Source organism: Rousettus aegyptiacus, unplaced genomic scaffold (assembly GCF_014176215.1).
Source record: "Rousettus aegyptiacus isolate mRouAeg1 unplaced genomic scaffold, mRouAeg1.p scaffold_m13_p_14, whole genome shotgun sequence".
Lineage (NCBI taxonomy): Eukaryota > Metazoa > Chordata > Mammalia > Chiroptera > Pteropodidae > Rousettus > Rousettus aegyptiacus.
In genome coordinates this window covers 5,283,610-5,307,651 of record NW_023416289.1, presented here as the reverse complement: position 1 = coordinate 5,307,651, position 24,042 = coordinate 5,283,610, and the positions used below count along the sequence as shown (strand labels likewise).

At 35.7% G+C, this 24,042-nt stretch overlaps 1 protein-coding gene across 17 annotated transcripts in view; it reads right to left on the bottom strand.

Moving 5' to 3' along the window:
* CHD9 (chromodomain helicase DNA binding protein 9) overlaps positions 1-24,042 on the bottom strand; it is a 158,486-nt gene that overhangs the window by 13,538 nt on the left and 120,906 nt on the right. For 10 of the 17 annotated variants that reach the window (XR_004954206.1, XM_016142394.2, XM_016142395.2 and 7 more), the window contains 14 exons: positions 22,833-23,029; positions 22,196-22,395; positions 19,319-19,478; positions 18,813-18,902; positions 14,950-15,053; positions 14,297-14,414; positions 13,664-13,721; positions 10,648-10,690; positions 9,318-9,537; positions 6,759-6,961; positions 3,821-4,729; positions 2,648-2,811; positions 1,648-1,920; positions 785-953 (listed from right to left, as the gene is read on the bottom strand). Coding sequence is in view for 16 of the 17 variants with exons in the window: in XM_016142394.2 (XP_015997880.2) it covers positions 785-953; positions 1,648-1,920; positions 2,648-2,811; positions 3,821-4,729; positions 6,759-6,961; positions 9,318-9,537; positions 10,648-10,690; positions 13,664-13,721; positions 14,297-14,414; positions 14,950-15,053; positions 18,813-18,902; positions 19,319-19,478; positions 22,196-22,395; positions 22,833-23,029 (2,908 nt within the window). In the remaining variant the exon portion in view is untranslated. The remainder of the gene's footprint in view (positions 1-784; positions 954-1,647; positions 1,921-2,647; positions 2,812-3,820; positions 4,730-6,758; positions 6,962-9,317; positions 9,538-10,647; positions 10,691-13,663; positions 13,722-14,296; positions 14,415-14,949; positions 15,054-18,812; positions 18,903-19,318; positions 19,479-22,195; positions 22,396-22,832; positions 23,030-24,042) is intronic. The other 7 variants (XM_036231269.1, XM_036231272.1, XM_036231273.1 and 4 more) reach the window with 3 other exon arrangements.

Sequence of the window (24,042 nt, the reverse complement as noted above, 5' to 3'; positions counted from 1 at the left end):
GTGATACATTATAAAAGAAGCTTTCATTATATCCATAGTGAATTTTGTTACAATCGGATTAATAGACTATTATATATGATTTGAAAAATTCTTTCAGTATAGTACATTTTAGCTGCAATAATAGACTTTCTTGAAGTACCACTTTTAAAAATACTATTCTATTTGTTAGAACTTTTCATGCTTCTAATGCCAATATGCATGAACGGCCTTGCATCAAACCCCATTCCTGCATGACCACTAAACTCCAATCCCTCCCAGCTCAGCTTCCAATGCTGCCTGGAATCCAGTCACCTTTCCTAAGCCGGATCTCATGTTACACAAATACTTCTCCAGTAATAACTTAGCTTCTGTAAGTATTCCATGAGAGTGAAACACAGTTTTCAGGGATTTGTCATCAACCATCCCTGTATCCTGTAGATATCTGAACTATATTGGATTTTTAAAATGTCTCAATTTAACTTCTACCAATGACCATTAATTCATGCTTTAGTTTATAATCTGTTTTTATATTGAAATGCTATTTAAAATTTATCTGTATAAAGCTACTTGATAAAATATTTGTACCAAATACATAAGCTCTCCAAACTAAATTGCCCTCTACAATTTAACATGTCATATTAAAAGAACTAATGTTTATTTTTATCAAAAATTATACTGACTACAGACTTAAAAGATGTTCCAACATTAAAAGACTGAGGAATTTTTATTGCAAGAGTAAATAAAAGAGGTTCTGGAAATGATAGGAAATATGTCACGCTAAGGCAAGTATTACTAGCACATTCACCTGACATGGGCACAGATTTTGGGAAACTGGCAAGGCTGGTCTCTGAGGCACTCTGAAGCTCCCGCAGGCGAGTGAGGTACTGCTGCTGTCCCAGGGCGCAATCTTCACTGTCAAACAGTCTTTTCTGAGCAAGCCCTTGCTTCTGAAATGTCAACTTCAAACCACCTTCCTGCAAAACAAACACCATTATTAAGAAAGGAACAATTTTTAAAAATCTTGCTGTAGGATATTAAAGTTCTTCCTTAGAAAAAGTGAAGTAAAAACCCTGAAATATTAATCAAGTTCTCTTTTGCTCATAATAAAAATTTCTATCTTAAGTGGGGGGAAAAAACTCATGTACTATATATACTTTAATGAGCAAAACTAAGTTTTTCACATAATCAGTACATTGTAACACTTTCAGCTCTGAAATATGTCCCTATGTACATTAGTCACTTGATGTTTTAGAGAACATTACCTTTAAGACACTGAGTAATCAATTTAGCTTCAAAAGACATACGGAAAAATGAGAGGTTACTGATAACAGGCCATGCTAAATGCTTAAAACAGAAAGTGCAGTGACATACCATTTAAATATCACATAAAAGAACCAGAACGATTAGAAATTGTCAGACCATTTAAGAAAGCATCTTGATCAGTAGAAGGGCTATTTTCAGAAATATAGGTAGAGAAACACATTTAATGATGATCCCTTTAGTAGAATAGTCAAGTTAAATAACCTGGATATCAAAAGAAGATCAGTCCCAGTACCAGAAAACAAGTATGTGAAGGAAGTAAGAGTAAGAGCAGGCAGCCATCTGCAGGAAAAGCATGCTGCACACCGCAATCGCAATCAGGTCCCAGGGCAATAAAAATAAACATACGTCTTTGATTTTCACTGTAAACTCCTTTTCTCGTACATGCTTCTTCACCTTTGACATCTGTGTTGACTGATCGTGCTCTTCTTTAAGGCCGGCGCCTGGCGGAGTGGGCACGCTGGGCTCGCTGTGCTCTGCAGCCGCGCCAGGGCTGTCCAACAGCTTTGTGGTATAGAAAGAAGCCACCGTGTTGGCATCGTAACCTCTCCTAGCTGAAGGCCACTTCCCTTTCAGAACCGTTTGACAAATACTATCCAATCGGTTGATCATCACACGATCCTGTAAAAAGCATGCAACATCAAAGTATAATTTTAATAATTCGGCCAGGCCTTTGGAGATCAAACGGCTCTGAGCCTTGATGAATTTAACCCAGGCATATGCGTATTTGATACGCATATGTATTCTCACACACACAATTCTGTAAGACGTTCTATTAGTACAAATTCCCATTGGTGAAGTTAAATATATTATAAAGATACTTTTCTACATTTTTGTCTTTATAATTATAAAATACAGATTTCTTTTAAAAAAATTCAAAGAACTCAGGAGTATATAAAAGAATACAGAGTTCTCTACAACCTCATTTCTCAGCCTCACTCTTAACGGCAAGTACTCTTGAACCTAGTCTAGCCACATACTAGAAGAACTGTATTCATCTAATTTGAACTGCTACCACTAAATGCACATGTACTTTAATAAATTTCTCCTCTGGGTCATAACTGCCTATAGTAAATTTCTTCACGGAGACTCAGTTGAAATCAGTGATTTCGTAAAGCACTTGAATATTAACTTATACATGAACATAACATCATCTTTCATTTTAAACATTCTAAGGTTATGTTAAGAAGCACATACATTTATCTAGACCTAATTTACTTGAAAATAATTGATACTTTTAAGGCTAATACCAAAATGTTACCTTACATTTTACAGTGACCTAATAACAGTATTTATCATTAAAGCAATATTAAAAATGACCTATTTCAGCAAGAAATTGTTAATTTACCTTTGGCCAGTATGAAGCAGCCAGCATGTATCCACCTGGTAGTAAGTAAGCCGACTCTGGTGTCCCATTGTTCATCTGGAAACTATCCTGGGTCTCATCCTGGGTTGTGCTCAGTGACGCGACACTCTCTTCATCGTAGGCTTTCATGTGAGGGGCACCTTCTGCTAAGAACAATTATGACTATTTTAAAAAGACTGTATAAAACAATTTCACATATAATTTTCGAATTTTAGATTACTATTCAGATATATTTTAAAAGGTCAGAAATGAAAACAAATGGTAAAAAAGAAAAAATTCACCTAGAATAAAATAAAGTACTCATTATTTTTAAAATTAGCACAAAAGCAAAATTAAGTGGCATTAGAGAGTCTGAGGACAACGGGTTAATAAAACTTCCTTTTATGCATAAAATATGACCCTCGGTTAACTCCCTAGGTCTGCTTCCCTGAAACAGGAAAGCTGGTTGACAGGTGCTTCTGGACCGGGAGGATCACAAATATGTGATCAGGATCCCACGACTGTCAACATAGAGGTTTCTTACAAACTAGGCATGTTCCTTGTGGCAACACTGAAAATTATGCCTATGGAGCTATTGTAGATTCTGGCTCCTGTGAGGTGTGGAGGCTCCGCAAGCCAGAGTGCACAGTGAGCCCAGTTGACGTCAACTCATTTACTTGCGCGCAAACTGGACTTCTGCAAGGACACCTGTGGAAGAGGGGTGCCTAACGCTTCACTACTGACAAGCTGCAGTTTGTTTCCTTTCTCTTTCTGAGTAGACAGCTGCCAAGCAGGGCCTATGATGCTCTTACTGGTCTAACTGCTTGACCTAAGAATCCAGGTGGCTTGTATTGTAAAATTAATACAATATTAATTTTCGTTTGGTCGCTAATCAACTTTTTCCAAGAAAAATATAATGCTAAATTTTAGGCAATCACAAAGAAATAAAATTATTATATAAAATTGCTAATTCCTCTAAGCTGTTTTGCAATGCCTTGACTATTGGACAGAAAGTGTGTGCCAGTAATTCTAGTTTCTTGTTCTATAGTGCTTCCCTAAGAAAAACTGTGCCTATAAAATTTAAGCTAACAATTTTAAACACAGTTAAGTTATCCGGATCAATCCTTTGTGCTTGAAATGATGCTTTAAAATAGCAAAAACATGTCAAGCATATACCTCGCTTTTGGGCTTCCTCCTCTTCGCTGTCGCTTTCTTCCGATGAAGATGAAGAGGAGGACGAGGACGAGGAGGATGATGATGAGGAGGAGGAGGACGCTGAAGAACAAGAGGAGGAGGAGGAGGAACTAGAGCCCGACCTCGAGTGGGAGCAGGAAGAGGAGGAAGACGAGGAAGAAGATGACCTGGACGAGCAGGAGGATCTCTCGGAGTCGGAGTCAGAGTCGGAACTAGATTCTGACCCCCTTTTGCGGACCCGCTGTTTCTTAGAGGCTGGGTTTGGAGTTAGGGGCTCTGTTCTGGCTGCAACCATGCGCCTGTCAGCCTCGCCTTTTCCACCAGATTTCTGGTCTCCGGGAGCCTGTGGTAAAACACCGTTCTTTGGACTTACAGGCTCAGACTTTATTAGTGTCCTGGTTTCCTCAGAAGACATAGATTCTTCTTCTGAAGATGGAGGCTCCTCTTTAAGGTTTTCACTTTTAACTTTCACATCCTCTAGAATGACACCTTTGGCATCTAGGAGCCTAGGCAGAGAGGTAAGAGGAGAAGCAGAAAGTGCTACTTGATATTGCTGTAAAAGTGGGGTGGACGTCCTTGAATGCGCCATCTTACTTTGACTGTAGTTCCTCTGCGACACCATAAACGAGAGTTCGGGATCACGAAGAATGTGATAGTCTGTCCGGCTCACCCCATGTTTAGCTGCTCCAATAAGCAAGTCCCTGTCATGAGGGCCACATTCCCACCAGATGGGTAAGTCTGGATTCGGACGGCACAGCTTCAAGCGTTCCAGCAAGTGTGGGTGTCGGAGCGCCTGTTCCCGCACTTTCCTCAGAAGCTCGATGCGATACAAAGTCCTAGAAGCACGTTCCTCTGTGATCGGCTGAATAAAAATATTTGGATCCACCAATTCTAAATTGAAACAGAAGAAAGACATTAAGCTCGAAAATACTTTATTACAGATTTAAAACAAATAATGCAATTTCTAAAACGTATCTTTATTCAACATCATTGTATAGCTTAAAGAATTTATTTTTAATATTTTTAAATGCAGAAATATAATTTTTATACAATATATAACAGTGGACCTACAGAAATTAAGTAAAATATTAATATTTTGGAGGTACATTAATGTAATTAGGAATTTGCTTTTAAGAAATTCTTCATGAACCGTATCTTACTATTCTGTGCCTTAAGAGAAAAACACCGAAATTCACTTATAAACATAAAACTATTATCTAATACCCATAAAAAAAGCTTAAGTCCAATATCCCAAACTGCACCAAGATGGCTCAGGGTATTACAGCAAACTCGCAAGGACACCAAAGGCTTTCTTTCTTAAAATTTGAGGAAAAGACAGGGACATTTTTCAACCACTGTATGAACTACCACCTTAGACAGTTCCAGTGTAACATGCTACACTACTTTGGATGAAGTCATATATTTGTGAGCAGATATAGGCAGAGTGGAGGATATATGCAAACTCCTTATATGAATTTTTACAACTTTTACAACTTTCTTAAAAGCCTAAAATTATTCAAAATAAAAAGCTGAGAGAAAAAAATCAAAAGCCAGTCAAAAAATCAGCGTGAAACAGGAAACGAGAGAGCATACATTCTGCTTCCATGATGTGAGGAGGTGTAAAGTGAGCAACACATCTATACATCCCATGAGTTAGTAAATGTGGTCATTTAAGAAATAAAAGTATTATCTTTTTCTTTCAATTTATGTTTTGAAACAATTACTAGATTGCTCATATTTATTAAGTTGTCTGGACCTCATCATTCATTAAACAGAGCTGTTGGTCTGGGGCACTGGGAAAAATGACAGACATTAAGGGCACTGTGGACAGAGCAAGTTTGGGAAAGTGATCTAAGGAAAACTTCGCTCACGTTTCCGACAAGGAAAAGCTATCTTTTCAATCATCTTTTAGTAATTAACCCTTTAATATTTCTTTTAAACCTACAATCAATAGTGACAAATTTGTTCACATAACTTTACATCGCTGATGCAATTAAGAAAATAAAGAAATGAGGGCCTCTTGGCAACCACAAATACAAGACGCGGTACTTTGCCTTATCCGTCATTTTAAATCTACTTTTGGCATTACAATAAACCTTAAAGTAGACTAAAATTTCCTCTGAATTATCTTGTATTTGGGTGATCAAGCAATTGGCTACTCTCTATTCAGTGGACTGACAACAAATCTGATAGCAAATAAAATAAAAACAAGTAAACAAACCCACATGGCACCTGAGTCCTTTTTTATGTGCCACTTGTGTTTTTACTATGAAATAGGAGTAGGAAGCCACTAGCCTTAGCAGTCAGACTGATCGCAGTCAACGAAGAATGAAGACAGATGCGTATAACAGCATTACTGAGAGGAATGACTGACAGGGTAAGCTATTTCTCTGGGCCACGAAAGCCATGTAATTCACCCAAGAACAGTTTCTTAGCTGAGCATTAGCACCTCTGATTAGCTGCCTTTTCTTCTTTTGTTTGTTTTTTTTTTTTTTTTCCAAGGCCCTGAGTGACTTTTCCTGTTGAAACTCTTTAAATGTCTTTAGTGTAGGCCTCCTTCCCTGGAAAGTCACTCAAGTAAATAAATAAGCCCTCTAGGAGAATTTCAGGGAGATGAACTAAAAAAAAATAGGTTAGCGCTATTTACCAAATGTTATCCTTTTATCTTCCACTTCCCTCAATTATAAATCTATTAGTAAATAAAAACACTATCTTCTCAAAACTCAATATGTATCTTTATTCTCTTTAGATCTCATTTTAATGTGATTAAGAAATAGAGGATATTTAAGCATAATTTATAATTCTGAAAAACTGCTGACATGTTGAATTGAATAGTACTGAAATAAGAGTAGAAAATTTCTGAATTTTAGTGATTTTGCTTCTCTGACGAACAAGAGAAAAACATAAAGTTTATATATACCTTCTTTGGAAGGAAGACGGCAAACCCTCCGACACATAGACATGAATGCATATAAATACTTCTCCAAGCTATCATCGGTTTTCTTATGGAGCCTCGCCATGGCTCTAAATTTTGTCCAATCAAACTGGCCTCTGTCAGGATCAAATACAACTCCAAATGTAGATACAACTCTATAAAAGTCAGCTTCTTCTCTTCTTGTCCATCTATTATGAAGCAAGATTAAAGAAAAAGCCACATTGGTTACTGAAATAAATATTAATGCTCAATATAATGACTATAATAAACATTTAAAACACTTCAGGTAGCAACAAGTCAAAGGATTAAATCAAAGGTTTTTGCCTTGTAAATACATAAGTTTTAAAATGCTAGTTGACTCATCCATCTTATAATACTTATTTTCTATCACACAATAGTTTTTGCACATTTTCTATGTGAAAAATATGAATGGCATATAAGATTATATAAGTAAGATACGATGACCCTAACTTTAAGGAAAAAAATAAAACATTTCAATCATATTTATAGTACAATGTAGTATTTTCAATTTTATGTCATAAAAGCAAGAATTTTAGAAGAGCACAGAAGATGAAGGGATTAGTTCAGAACTGAGTGATCAAGACAGAAAGGCATCCAAGTAGCATTTAGGATGGAACAAGGGTAAGATTTTGGAGGAAATGCTAGGAAGAAGGCACAGAATAAGCAAACAGGAATTAATCTACATTGCTGTGGGATGGTCGAGTATTTCGGATCAACAAGGAGATGGCCCATACCGGGATCAGATGAACTGCTCTAAAAGCCTGGCTAAATATATTCTCTATTCAGTTAAAAATTCCTAAAGATACTTCAAGAGGGTAATAAGTAACTCACAAACCATAGATCTCCACACACTGTCTGTTTGTAGAAACGTTTCCCTGCTTAATGCACAGGATTATTACATAACTAAGAAAAGGCATATGAGAAAGACCTCTGAAAAACATTAACAAGTGATTTTTATCATACTGATACATTAAGAAGATTAATGTAATGATGATGTAAAAGTAGTCAGGATAGGATACCAACCAAGTCACATGAACCTTGCTCCTGAATGTTAAAAACAGAAATGAAAAAGAAAGGATGAATTGAAATTTGACGAGGGTCACAAAATAAAAATGTCACAGTACCCACCTCCAAAGAATTTACAATTTAGGCAGAAATACAAGACACACAAAGGAAAAGATAAATGCCATTACAATCTTGTATTATTATAACAAATGAGTAATTCATTCAGATTAAATGCTATACGAGTGCAGAAAACAGAGAGAACACTGTGAGCTAGACTGGTTGAGAACAAAATTAGTAAAGGTTTGGACATGTGTTGAGTTCTGAAGGACAGACTAGGAATGGACTAGAGTAGGAAGAAGGATATTATTCCAGGTGAAAGGAACAACATAAACTAGTGTATTCAGCTAAGAATAAGTAGAACATTCTAGCAGAGGGAATAGTAGTGGATAATATTAGAAATGCAGGCTCAAGCCTAAATTCAAGATATTCTTGAACTGAGGCTTAAGAACTTAGATATTATACCTATACTAAGTAAAGAACCATTGAATATTATAATACTACTAGTATTTTAGGAAGATTACTCCAGATCCTACATACTGAGGGGAAATGTATGTGGTAAAGATGGTCACAAATTCTTTGCCACCCTTCCCACTGAGAGGTGCAATCTATTTCCCTTTTCCTGAAATCTTGGCTGACCTGTGACTTTTTTTGACCAACAGCAGGTGGCAGAGTGACACTTTGGAATTGCTGAGTCTGGGACTTAAGAAGTCTGCAGTTTGGCTTCCGCCACTAAGAACGCCCCGTTAGAATCTAAGCTTCCATCTGGCAGCTGCGGGGGTGAGATCACTTTGGACCTTCTGGCCAATGCCATGGGAAGCAGAGCTACCTGATCAACCCACTTAACTGTGAGAAATAAAAAACTGATGTTATTTTCAGTCACTATGTTTTGGGGTGGGTTGTTATGCTACGACAGATAACGGAAACGGTTAAGCTTTTGGGATAAGAGCAGCTTCCCTGTTTTCTTAGCAAGGTCTCTTTTAAGCTCTTATTCTACTTCCATTTGTTCCCCTGTGACACAGTAGTTCCAAGCATTCGACCTATGTATAAAGCATAGATGAACCTGCGTATACATTCTTGTATTTCATAAATGTCACAAAGTAAAATTTAATAGAATGGAATTTATTTCATGTGATTTATACATGTTTCATTGATGATTTTATTGAGTTTGCTCTGTGCCTTCATTTTTTTCATACCTCACTGTTCAGAAACATGACAAAAGAAATATGAAATATGAAGGATGGCTACTAACTATAAAAAGCAATAACCTTTATTAGTTTTACCATATTTCTCTGTATGTGTGAGCATGTATTTATGCACATGTGCATAAAGCATTTTATTTTGAACAAGGTCTTTACTTATGCATGTTTTTCATGAAGTCATTAAATCCCCCCAATAGTTTTCTGAATGAACAAGTATATTTAGATGCTATGTATTAAAATTTTAGTGCTGTTGTCTTACCTCTGCTGTCTTTCTATCTTGGCTGCCATTTTAGGGTTAAGAGTGGCTTCTTCATAAAGAGGCTGCATTACACTGGCAGGCACTGAGAAAGTAGGTTGTATCTGCTGGATTTGTCTGTTTTTATTAGTACGCTGATATGCAGTGATGAGGCGCCTCAAACGTGTGGTTAAAGCTGACTGAGTAGGCCAATAAACTTTATCACCTTCCATCAGTTGACCATCTATATTTAAAGAAACTCATGTCAATTGAAAAAAAAAAAAAAAAACTAAACATACTGTGATGAAGCTTACAAAAGCAGCAAAATTTCTCTACTTAAAAATTTTTTTCTTCCAGTCTGATTATATGAAAAACAAAACCAAACCAAATTTCTTTTCATAAAAAGTTTTAAGTACAGCTTTAAAAACATTATAACAAACTTTAAGAGCAATTCGAAGAAAGTAGGTCACAGGGGAATGAAGAACCACAATGTTATATTTAAAGACAACTTCATATACTCAGAAAATCCAACTCTTGCATTTCCAGATCTAATGTATCCTAGCTGCTAGAGAATACTCAATGCCTTAACTTAAATAAAAGTCAAACTGAAAACAATGAAAAGCCGAATACTGTAAACTCAGCTAAGTGATGTGCTCTGTATTGAATTTATTTCAATTTAATTAGAAAACATTTTAAGAGTCCTTAGAGAGGAATATATATTTTTAAAAATTCAATATGACCATGCTATAACTACTAAGCTTTTGTACACCCAATACAGTGAGAGGATCTAACTCTCTATTTCCATAGTCGCATATTACATATACCATAGTCAGATGGTAATCATTCACTCTAAGCAAAAACTACTCTCTCGTTCCTAGTGGAACCACTGAACAGTGAGGCGTTATTCTCTTTGGTTCCAAGGAGGGAATGAGCATACTTCATTGATAGTATTTTCCTATCTAGATTATCAAAAAAAGTAGAAGACCCTCTACAGAAAAGCTTTGTAGAAACTGAGTGAGAAAGATTGGTTCCTAGGACTAATAAGTAGAATGGATTACTGAATTAACTCTTTAATGATAAAATCTCACATACGAGCTTAATAATCAATCCATAAAATTGTCAAAGTTTCTATTCCATAATGCCTTACCAAATCACTGTATAAAGATTTGTAGCAAATAAAAATATTGTTAAATTTCCACTCAATTAGTAAGTATGTCCTGTGATGATTATAACTGTTTTCAACAAAAATTTAACATACATTTGAAACATGATTAAAGTTTTTTAGTTTTTTTATCTTATGCTATCATGAGAATATTAATTTAAAATAATACTAAGTAAAAAAAAATTCCATTACCTCCATCTGCTATAACAAGATCTCCTGGTGAGGAAACATCATCCTTTTAAAAGAAAATGTGTCACAGGGTTATTGGGTCAAAATAAGATAAGTGAATCACAGACCTCTTTACAATAGATAACCTTTTTGCAATAGAACTTTTAATGATTAATTTAGGAAAAATAAAAATCATAATTTCTTATTCTCAATTGCCACCCTTTCATACTTCTCTATTGCCTCTGACACTTAGACCAGTAATTACTAAAAATATTTTCTATTCTGTGATTACTTTTAGGCCAGTTGCTTTTTCTCCGCCCTTCTTCTAACTGTAAATATACCTCAGGTTTTACTTAAAACTTTTATGTTGTTGTTGTTGTTGTTCACTATAACAATGCTCATAATTTATTCATTTTCATAGTTGGTCGTTATACAAATTTCAGATCTTTCCTTTTCTAACCGTGAACAATTTGCTTGTGCTTTATACCTAATTTTTATCTGTCGACAAAGCATCTTCAATTAGGTATCCCAACATTATTATAAACCTAACATATTCATAACTTCGGGGATTTCATTCCAATGATTACTAGTTTGAATTCTTGTTTTAGAGAAAGCTGAAGTTAGAATTATCACCCCTTTCTATGTGGGTCTTTTACTTTTACCTCTGGTTGCTCTTAACATCTCCTCTTCGTTTGGTTACCTGCAGTTTCACCAGGATGTTTCTTACAGTGGATTTAGTTTTATTTATCCTGCCAACATTCATGATATTACTTGAATCTGAGGTTCATGTCTTTCATCAAATTTAGAAAAATCCTCAGCTAATTTCTCTTAAAATAGGGCTCCTCCCTTACCTTATGCTCTCTGGTCTCTCCTTCTGGAATGCCTATTACACCTTTGCCACATATTACACATTATCATGCTATTAACTCTTTATCTCTAAAAAGTTCTTCATGTATTTTTTTGTGCTGGTTGACTTATTACCTCTCAGCTATAAATTCACTGTCTTTCTCACGCCTCTTGCTAGTCATGAGAAAATGGGTCCGAGCTCTTGAAGTATCTTTTCTTAGCCACCCAGCAAGATGTTAAGCTTTGTCAGCAGTGGAGTCTGAGACACTGTAGGATGAAAGTGGTTTCACTTCCTCATTCTGGTGAGCTCTTCCGCTGCTGGCTGCCGCAGCACATGCAGCTTCCCCAGTGCAGCTCCTGCAGTTCAGGCAGCTTCCTCGGTGCCTGCTGGCCAGCAGCTTTCCCTAGAAACCTCCGCCTGGGGAAGGTTTAGAGTGGAGTACTTCCAGGAAGACAAGCCTCCCCCAAAGCCCAGGATCTCTGCCCTACTGGGGCTGGGCTCTGTGCCAGCTCTAGGAGTAGCTTTTTCTTTATTCTTTAGTTTGTTTGCTTCTTACTAGCCAACAAACTAAATCACTTCAACCACCACCCCCCTCAATTATAGTCAATAATCCTTTAAACTTTCACTGTTAAAATTACTATATGGTTGCTCTCTCCAGACTGACTTACACTGATTCATCATGCTCCTTATGGATAATTTCTTTTTATCTTCTTTCTAAATCATTTCTTTTCTCATGTACTATATCTAATTTGCTTCTCTAGCCAAATGGTTAATAACCTATTTGTTAAGATTTAAATTTCAATTACTGTATTTGCCACTTCTGAAGTTACAGATAATTCTTTTCGTGTATTGCTAGCTAACCTTGTAAAATCATATCCTTATTTTGTGCTAATTCTTTTTTTACTGTCTTTAATCATTTAAAATTTACTTCTTTTTAATTTCAATACATCTGTCATCACACATTCTTAGAGTTCTAATCTTGATCTGTTGTATTTGCTAAATTTATGATAAATTTTTCCTCATATAATCAAATTTTTGGATTTTAACCTCATTTTATGGAGGGTTGTATCTTCAGTACTCAGCGGCTTTTAATATTACATTTTTGGCTTGAGTGTTACTGGATCATGCAGATGAAGTAAAAGAATCAAACCATAAACTCAAGAGAAGGCAGGCCTATGGCAATGAATTCTCAGGGAAACAATATTTTCTGCTACTCAGAGTCCCTGCTAAGATAAACTTCCATGTTGTTTCTCTGTGCTGTGTAAGAAAGAACTTCCCTTTGAGGCTTCTGACTTTTTACAGGATTTCAGTTGTCACTAACACGTTGGCCTAACCTAATTCTCTTTATTTCATCTAGGAACTAGTATCTAAGCGTCGCAGCTCTCAAGACCAGCCAAACCTACCTGACTCCATCATCTAAGTCTTGTCCCCATGCTCTGATTAATATTATATAAATTCTCCATCCCTTTTAATATCACTTCCCCCACTCCACAGATTTCTGCATTTTTACCCAATTCCTCTCATTCTTTTTGATTTACTATAAACAGAACACTCAGAACTATGCTTTAGCACAGGAGTTCCCAACCCCCGGACTGTGGACTGGTACCAATCCAGGCCTGTTAGGAAGCGAGCCACACAGCAGGAGGTGAGTGGCGGGTGAGCGAGTGAGGCTTCATCGGTATTTGCAGCTGCTCCCCAGCACTAGCATCAGTGCCTCAGCTCTCACTGATCATCAGGCATTAGATTCTCATAGGAGCACTGATCCTCGGTGCTCATAAGGCTGGGGACCACTGCTTTAGCAGCTCAGAATTCCTCTAGGCTCCACCCCTATTTCAAACTTGTTTATATAGGTATAGTTTCTATCTGTTGCTGTGTATACTTTTCGTGTCTAGTTCTCACTCTGCTTTGGGAGTCTGCCCTGGACACTATTCCTCACTCCCAATGAGTGTAGTGTGTGTACAAGCCCCATTTTATCCACATGCATGAACGAGCCTCCAGCTTGTCCAAAAGGAGACAGAAGGCAAATTTTGAATGATGCCTGTCAACTAAGTTGATCTACTAACTTAGATAATATTCTAAAGAACAGAATTACGTATAATGAAAACACATGAAAGAAAAACACTAAAGAAAGCAAACAAAAGAAGCCATAAAATAGCAAAAACTGAGGATTTTAAAACATGATCCAAAGCATACCTCTATATCATCTTTGAAGATAGCTGGGGCAGGTTTGTATTCCGGATCTTCCACATCCCTGTTAAAAGACCAACAAGTGTTATAATAATCTTACTAGACTTAAAATTTCTCTTGACAAGACGAACAAATGGATTCTTCCTGAAGGACGTTTTAGTGTGTTTTAAAGTCAGACTCAAGTCTACTCTCTAACACATAAGAACCCAAGGCATAGCATAAAAGGTGTTAAATGGTAAGTATGAAGAAAGCCAGTTTTAATTTACTCTTATTCCCAAATCCACTTTTTAATGTGGAATTATCAATTTTACATAGTATATTACTTTCCTCTTTTGGTAAGAAAAATAATGAAGTCCTTATAACAGGTGTAATGAACATCATTTACTCTTCAGTTGTGATATTCTTAGCTTTCTACTCTCTCCTATGTCCCTAGCCACAACCATTAAAAATGGAAAAATGAAGAACTCATCAAAAGAATGGGTGTGGGGCGGGTCAGATCTCTTCCCTAGCCCTTTTAGATTATTGTAACCTCCAATTCTCTCACTATTACTACATTCTCTAAGACAGCGATCAGCGACAAAGAACACGCTGACGTTGACAGAGATGCATGGAGAGTCTGTGACACTGAGATGCACGTACCCATCCATGTAATCATTCGCTCTCTGTTCTGCAGCAACTGCTTTTTCGTCAGGTTTTCCCACTCTTTCCAAGAAGCACAACGCTGGATCTGCTCGGATCGTGTTGTATTTCTCATAACCTACAGGGGTCGCCAATTACAAAAGTGAAAAAGATTTTTTTAAAAAACAGAAATATGTATAGATACAAGCATCTTTCATATTTATGGTGGAAGATGTTCCTAGACTACAGGGACCATAGATTAAAATGATACAGTGTAAGCACGTTTTCTAGAAATCATCACAAATATTACCTAATCTTGTAATGTGTATATATAAAAACATAAATTATCAGTTAAAAAGAAAAAAGGAAAACTGATCACAAACACACATAAAAACATAGTTCACATAAGGACTCTTCCTGAGTGGGGAGTTATGTGAGACTTAAGTCCAGGAGGAGCAGATCACATATGCCGCTCTTTACATGAGCCATGCAGTGACAAACACACACATATTAGTAGTGTATGCTTTATATTATAATGTGTGTGCATGTGTGTGTAATAAATGATAGCATGGGTGTTACTGGAATAAAAGTATAAGTGGAAATCAATAAACTGAGAACTACCTGAATTACACTAAACGTGGAATAAGACTCAGCCTACCTTACTTTTCACTCACCATGTTTAAAAACGCCAATAAGGAGTGACTTATCGGCATCAAAATCCCACCATTCAGCAGGAACTTCTGAGTGGTCTGGTTCTGGGACCCAAACATCAATGTCACTTAGGGGAAAAAAAATCACGAAATGGCATTATGAATTACCACAATAGGAGGAGGCAAAATTTCACCTACCTTGTAAAGAATTATGATTTTTAAGAAAAAAGAATAAATTTTTATTTCATTTATTTTTTATTTTCCACAATTATTACGAATTAAAATTATACCTCTGCACAATATCAAGTCACTATGAAATGAATTAATTTTCTTAAGCTCAACAGCAGAAATAAGTTTCAACAAGGTATACCTCATTCCTATGTAATCATATTCTTTTCACTGATTTCCCTTAGACACAAAGGGATCCAACAGAAAGTAGAGTCTTATATCAGCGAACAACTTTACAAAAATCATCTGATTTAATATTTCATTTTGTATATGAGAAGACCGAGGCCCTAAAAGGGCAAATAAATTGACTGAGGCTATCAAACAAGTTCTGTCCCTTCAAGACTACTAACGCTAAGAAAGTCACACTAAAAGATTAAGAATTGTTTACTAGTAAAGAAAACTGGCAAGTTATTGATTGACAATTTGATTAAAACACTCAAAGTGCTATTTTAGGCTGTATGTAAAAAATACCATGGCAGAAAATGACCATACAATAAACCTATGATGGTTTGGTAATTTAGCTATTTTCATAAATACCAACTATGGCACTTATAATTTTGCAAATGTAATTTCCTTTTACAATGCTTATCACTATAAATTATTTGCCCAGAAACATTATGCAGGGAGCAAATACAGCATCTCTAAAAAGGAAAAGATACCATATGCAGAAGGACTGAACCGTTTACTGCTTTACCATGTGACTCAAGCCATGGTCTCCTCTAGCCCAGCACACAACAAATGTTAGACACTGACTAGCATGTAAGTATCATTAATCCATATACGTCATTTGAATATTTTCTTCTACAGTCAAAGGTAGGCGTTAGATGGGGTAAATTCTCTATTTGATATTCATAAATTATTAATTTTCAATGAATCAAAGCAAAAAATTCAAATTATATTAAGTAGAATTTTCTCTTGATGCCACAATTTCATAAATTAATTAACAAAGCCCTGTAGATATGAAGAAATGGGGAGATTCCTACTTAAGTGGTGGGACAAAAGTTCATTAGTATATTGGTTCTCTTTGGGAACTCAAATTTTCAAGTAGAAATAAACGCATAAATTTTCAATATGTCCCTAGGCTAGTCCATAAGAACCTAGTATTTGACACTAATATAGCTGAAACAAAGGGCATTTGAAATAAAAAAGATTTATAAGTTTTGTAAGTAAATAAAACATTTAAAAAATGAGTGAGAAATTACTTCCGATTTTTCATAAGTGTTTTGCCAGCAGAAAAATATCTAACCCAAGGACCATGGAGAAATGGAAAATTTTCTGCACTCAAATGAGCATCTTATTATGTCTAATTTTGCTTATAAACAGAAGGGTCATTATCATAGTATTTTCTGGTTTAGTGAAGAAAAATATAAAAAGAGGAAGAATGATTTTCCTGTGATATTGTGAAGGTTGAAAAAGACAAGGAAAAATATATTTAATAAATTATTTATTTTTGGTTGGTTCCTCATTAGTACTAAAGAAAGCATAAGCAAGGAAAGATAAAGGAAAGAGGAGAGAACACTGGAAACAGGATCCCCAAGGGAGGAAAAAATGTGGGTCAGACAGTTCCCCTTACCAACCATCAGGTGGCACTGTACCCTCAAAACACTGTTTTCCTGCTTATAAAGAATAAAAGGCACTCAGTACCTATCTCAGGTTCAAATAAGCACAATGTGCATGTTAAGTGTCCACTGACTGCTAGGGAATGGACTATAAGGTGTGTGAGCCTGCTGATTTGTTTTGAAAGATTCAGTTCACATGCTATCTCTTGCATAAAGCCTCTTTTAACTCTCAAAGGTTAGATCATTCATTCAAAATATATTTAAACAGCATTCACTATGTGCTGATATGGCAATGTGGTGAATACACAATAAAATATACAGATAACTTATTATTGTGTGAGGCGTCTGGAACGATACCAGGGCAACTGGGTGGTACATTTACTAGGATGGGGAAGGCTCATATGCGGGAAGGTGGGAGGGAAAGGATGGGAAATAGAAGATTGGGGAGAGCCAGGGAAAGTTTAAGATGTCAAATACACTTTCAAGTGAACCTGCTGGGAGCCAGCTAATTCAGAGCTTAAAGCTTGGAGGAGAGGTCATGGATGAACACATCAATTTGAGTCATTTGTTTATAGATTGTATTTCGCAGGATGAGAGTACACGAGTTCACCTAAAGAGAAAGTACAACCAAGAAAGAGATCTGAGGCCAGAGCTCCTGGTCAGTCCGCCACTTAGGGATCTACTAGAGGAGTGAGCGCTAGCAAAGGAAGTACAACTAGGTGGGTATAGTAGCACGGGTACCCACGGAAGACAGAGTATCAAGAGAGAAGTAGGTCATTAGTGGCCCTGTTAAGAATCATTCCAGTGGAATGTAGAGTTAAAGATTAGGTGGAAAAGGTTGGAAAGAAAATGCAAGGTAAAGAAGTCGAGAGAGTAAACACAGATATGAAGATGAGCAGAGCAATGGAGTTGTAGGATGTATGTTACCCTAAGTTTCCTTTATTGTTTTAAGTGAATTATACTAAGGCACGTATATATGCCAAAAAAAAATGATAACTTAGAAAAGAGCAGACGACTATGGGAGCACAGTTCTTAGAGTCACACGGGCTGCTGTAGGAGAGACAGGTCTGCTGCACGCAGAGGGAGGCAGGAAGCGAACGACATGCAAGCAGAACTAAGGATAGTTCTTGTCTGACTGTCTCTATTTTCTCCAAAAACAAACAGTGAAGTGATTAGTGGAGACTAGTGACGGTAGGGTGGGAAGATGGTTAGAGGAGAGGGGTGTGGAACAGTCAGTCCTCTTAGAGAATAGGAAAGTGAATTTACTAGTCGCAGTGGTTAGAAAGCGTGGTTTTGATTCGTCTCATTTGGGATCGATGCTCATAAATTTGAAGTGAGTCACTTCAGCAGGGTTTACTGGATTTTTTCCAGCAGTCTTCAACTAAGGAATACACAAGAAGGAGTTTATATTAAGTTTGGGTTGCAGCGTGTACTGAGAACAGAGGGAAAGGCAGGCAAAGGATTTGAGTTAATGGTTAGAGTTTGGGACTACACGATGTAGGATGAATAAGGAGAAAAGCAGGGGCTTCAAAGTGGTGACGGAGAGTGACCGAGTGGGAAGATGGAGGCCATCGTGATGAAGTTAGAGAATCAGAGCAAAAGGTACCCGGGCTGAGTGAGTTAGAAGGAAGTGACTGCCAAAATTTAAGAGGTAATGCTGTTATGGGGGATGGCAAGTATATGACTGAGTATGCGGCTGTGATGGGGAGAAAAAATGGTTACAGATAAATGTCATGGAACTGAGAGACAAGGGTGTCGGATGGATCATATGTGGACATAAAAGTCAGCCCCCATAAAACCTCTTTAAGAGTAATGAGGGAAGGAGAATTGAGCACAGAAAGGTTAAGATTCAGATTTGGTGGTAAGAAACCACTACCTACTGCTGTCATTATTACTGTAATTATGTTATAACTTACAGTGACAGAGACAAACACGAGACTAATAGAGAAAAGGCAACAAATTGGTAAGGGTTCTTTCTCTAAGCGTGGTGGATTTTTTTGTCACCAACTAATGAGCTACTTAATATACAGTTTTCTGGCTATATAATTTTTGCCTAAACATGTTACTGAAAAATAAATATAAACATGTTTTTTCATTTACCTTGCATCAACTCCATCAAATACTTTCTGACACTCATTTCCAATGACTTCTTGCTTTAGATAATACAGCATTCTTACACGAAGCAAAACCCTACAAATGTAGAGAAAAAATTAAAAAACACAAGAAAATGAATCATTAAGAAAATCAATCCATGCGGTTTAAGTTAAAAAATATATATACAGAATTTTCATAATCAAATAATTACTTCTCATTAAATCTCATGACTACCATATGTAAAATAGCTTTCTCCAAAATCTTCACAATCATCATTATTTAATATCCAATTAAGTTAGAATAAAATCATTTGGAGGCCACTTTTATTTCTCTGTTGATGAAAACAGTGACACAAGAGGTACCACGATTTGATGAACACTCTGTAAGATTACGATCAGGGTTGGTCCTAGAGCATACTGTCTCTGTACTCAAAATCAGCATGCTTTAAGATTGTTAATAGATTCAGAAAAGTAAACTTTTAACGAATTATGTTAAAGATACCTACTACTTACTTATTACAGTGGTGTTTTATGTGTTTTTTATAGCCTTCATCTTGAAGTAGCTGCTCAGGATTATATTTTCGAAGCCATTCTGCTTTCTGTATATCAAATGAGCTTGTTTGAGTCTTTACTTTCTTCCCTTTTCGGCCCCTGGGTACAGGGGCTGATAGGCCTGTTAAAATGAGAAAGATGTATGAATGAAATCAGGGATAATTTATAGAAAAGACATGCAAGGTGAAACATTTTCTCAACGTAAGAAACTTCTGGAGACTTTCAGAGGGTCTGTACAGGCTATATAGATCTTAAAAACACTGATCTAATCACAAGATGATGGGTGTACGTGATTTACACAAATATTAACACAATTAACCCCAATAATTTTTATTTCTCGAATGAATAATTCTAATTTTTTTGTTCCAAAACATACGTTTCCAAATGTAAAAACCAAAGATCAAACCTTTCCCTCTGCTTTCCTTTTGCTTCCCCAGTTATTACAAAATAATAAGTTTTGGCCTCTACTTTCAAAACTATTAAACTAGATTATATTTACCCATCATAGTTTCCTGTTTAACACAGCTCCATTATTTGTGACATTTTTGTTGTGAAATGTTTCAAAGATACAATAAAGCATCCCCGCTCTTAATCTAAACATTTTCTATATTTGGTCAGTTTTTTATTAAGTGAATAACACATAGCTTAAGCCCAGTTCACTCCTTCCTCCCCAGAGAATCACTACTCTGAATGTTTTTTCATTACATGCATATTTATACCTTGCATGTTGGAGAAATACTTAGCATTTAAGTTTTAAGACATTATATTATACATGTAATTCTGCAACTTACTTATTCCTCTGAATATGTCTTTCAGATTTTTTACTTGCTGATTCTTGAGGCTCTAATTCATCCACTTTAACTGCTCTGTAAAAATCTATTATATGACTATACCACCTCATATTAATCTGAGGTGACGCTTGAATTGGTTCACTTACAATTTTCCACAATTACTAATCATGCAGTTTTTTTAAATCACACAGTTTTGATTCGTCCTTTTAATTCTTACCTCATATATCTTTTGCTTGCCGTATTCTACCAGCTAAAAGTTCCGTTACAATGGTAAATAGATGCACTATGTGGATTTGCTGTTTTCTCCTTAAAATTTTGGTGGTTTTTACCTCTATATTTTGACACTTTTTTTTTTTTTTTTTTTTTTTGGTGCATACAAACCTATACGTATTATATCTTCTTTTATGGATTGGTCTTTATTATTATGTAGTATCTTTTGTAAATCTCAATTGATGTCTTCTACCTTAAATGGTATTTTGTTCTATGTTAGTGTTGTTTTGATGCCAGTCCTCTTCACCCTTGAAGATGTGGAAACTAAACAGTATATGAACACATAAATTTTCCTAATAAAACCTGTTATCATTCTATATGTTTAAACTTATCTTTAACAATTTTCTCAGATTCATCATTTAATCCTATTTACTTTTCATTTCTGCTATATGTAACTAAGAATTTATTGCAGGTCTGTTTGTGCTTTGCATGTTTCTATAGCACCTTACTCTTCTTTCAAAATCAAAATATATTTGAGATATCTTTGAAGATTAATGATAATTTTTCAGTTGTATACTCTTTTTATTGTTTAATTGTTTGGAGTTTTCCTTGCTTCCTCGAAGTTCATTTTAAGGGTTTGTCTTTAGTGTCTTTCTTGGTGGAGATTTTTCTCAGATATCTGGCATCACAGGTGGTCTGCTCATACTTAAGAATGACAGACCAAAAAGTGGACAGGAAGTCAGAATGAGTGGAGGTAACTGAATGTGGCCTCACGGGGAGGTAATCTCACTGTCTCACTGGGTCTTTCCTGTCATTATCCTTAGGTTTTAGCCCGGTCAGATTTACCAAATAAAATTCCTTAGTTTTCCTTCCTTAGTATTCTAAGGCCCTGTATACAGACATTCATTTAATCCTCTTTTAGTAGTTCCATACCTCAAATACCAATGCAACCCGGAGATACCCTTCTTTTACTCTCTTCAGAAAATAAACTTTTTTTTTATTTCTGTAGAAAATGCAATTATGTTATACAATAAAATATGTGATACAGAAAAGAATGTTCTGTGAGCAATGCTGTGTAGAAAAAGGTACTTATATATACCTCTGATAGGACTATAAATTTGGCATGGCCATATTGTATAGCAAATTATTAAAATTTAAACTGTAGAGCTACGTTTCCCAAACTTTAATTACATACAAATTGCTGAGGAACTTGTTAAAATGTAGACTGTGATTGAGGAAGTCTGAGGCCTAAGATTCTGCATTTCTAAAAAGCCCTTAGGAGACGCTGATGCTGTTAATCCCTGGGCCAGATGTTAGCTACTAAGGATGTGTATATATAAGCTACACCCCAACAATTATACTTCTTCAAATTTACTTCAGTGAAAGATTTACTCATGTGCACAAGGATGAATGTGAAGGATCTCCACTAAAACTGGTTTTTCAATTAGAAAGTTGTAGATGTCCTAAATACCCACGATTAAACAAGATGCTAAATAAATTATGAAATATCTATACTTTGGATTAAAAACTGAGATAGTTCTACATGAATACAGATAGAAAGAGCTCTAAGATATAACACTGCGTCAACACCTTGCAAATCAATACGTGTTTGATAACAGTATATAAAACCCAACAAAACTGAAAGCGCTGGTATTTTCTTATGCTGGACTTTGAATTGCAGGTGAAGGTTCTTTGATATTGTTTATAATGCTTCCGAGTATTTTACAGGAACTATAAAGTACTATATATATTATATATGTATAGTAACATACATATGTTAAGTACTATATATAAAACTAAAAATAATTTTAAAAAGAAAACAAAAGAATGCTCTTACCTAGATGATTTTGTAGCTCTCGTGTCTGCCCATCTTCAGTTGGAGTGATGAGATCCCATATGAAGCCTTTAATTTTCTCATCTCCTCGGTAATGAACAAGGCAATATGCTAAGAGGGCTCGGCAAATTATTTCTACATCATGCTCATTAAGCTGCCTTTTAAAACGGCCATGAGACAGAATCTCTCTCCACCGGCCCCATCTGGTTAAAAAAGGTATATTTACATCACTATTGAGTCAAGTTCTAAGGAAACACATAGGTAATGGCTAAAAGGCCTGAAAACAGCAAAAAACACATTCTCTCATTAATATGATTGATCTAATATTTCCCCCCATGAGTAAAATGCAGAGCTATGGTAATTTCTAGTATATTTATTCAATAATGGATACTATTATCCATTTTGTATTAGTGAATATATAAATCTGAGAACAAGGAGTTTGACTTTAATGATACATTTGTAATTTAAAACTTAAGAAAATCCCATCATTCTGCTGTTATATATGTTAAGCATATAAATTCAGGGTATTTTAAAAATAGATTTTATTGATTCTAATAAAATAAAAAAACACTAGAGTATAGTGTGTTATTTTTGTAACTATAAGCCAGACTAAAAAGGAACTTTGAAAATAACATTTTACCCATAAACCAGCAGGTTCTTCTCGACTCGGAAGCATTCGGTCCTTCCATAGCCATTGGAACGGTCACACGGTCTCCGGAGCTTGGGCTTCTCTTCTCCTTCACTTTCGACTTCAGATAATTCAGCCAGTTCGTCCTTGGTGGCACTAAAGGGTCTCGTCTGCTTCCTAATTCTTGGAGTGTCAATAACCAAGCTGTTCTGTAAAATTTAACAGCTGTTACCTGAAGGTCCTTTTACTATTTTGCTTATAAGAATGTCTTACATTTTCATCTTTCAAATGGAATAAAAAAATATTGAAAACCAGAAAAATTACTAACAATTCCAACATAGCAAATCAACTTAAAAATTTTCATAGTCTTATAAAATCCTTATTAACATACATAAATAATTTTATGTAATTAGTCACAGGATTAGAAAGAATTTGGAATTTGCCTTTATTAACATGAAAATTATATTAGACTTCTCCAATAACCATAAAATCCATTTTAAAGCTGTATTTATGAACCATAATTTTCTTCTCCTAATTCATTATTTGAGATTGTTTTTACTTTTAACATAAATAATGCCCAATTAAATCCTTGCAGTCTAAGTATATCCTAAAGATAAATCCAAAGGAAGGAAATATCCAGGAAAGCAAATATTGGTTAAAGGATACAAATATTTTATAGATCTAGAAACATGAATCAGTGCTTTCCAAAAGAGTTATACTAATATAAGAAAAGCAAAGAAGTGTATGAACCTCATTATGCTCACTTCATTCACAACAACCTAAGCTGGCATGCTTATTACCACTAATGAGAAGCTTCACTGAGTTAGGCAACATGTTATGTGCTGTGGATATGAAGACAAATAAGACAGCTTTTGTTTTCATTGTACTTCATTTTCAGAAATATTTTAAATATTTTTTTAAGAAATAGTAAGTTAGAAAATATAATTGCACAAGTGTTAAATGACTATATGCTTACATAAATTGAACTACAAAAGCCTACTGATTTGGTCCTTTTCTAGGGTCACGGACCTGACCTAGCTCCACTGTCACCAACTCCCTACACTGCCACAATGTCACTTCTGTTCTAGAATACACTAAGTTTGCTTCCACTAATGGCTCACTGCTATTCCGTCTACCTTGAAAGCATTCTGTCGTGTGTTTATATCATAGGATCTTTATCATTCAAGTCTTGGCACAAATGTTCCCTCGCAGTGACCTCCCT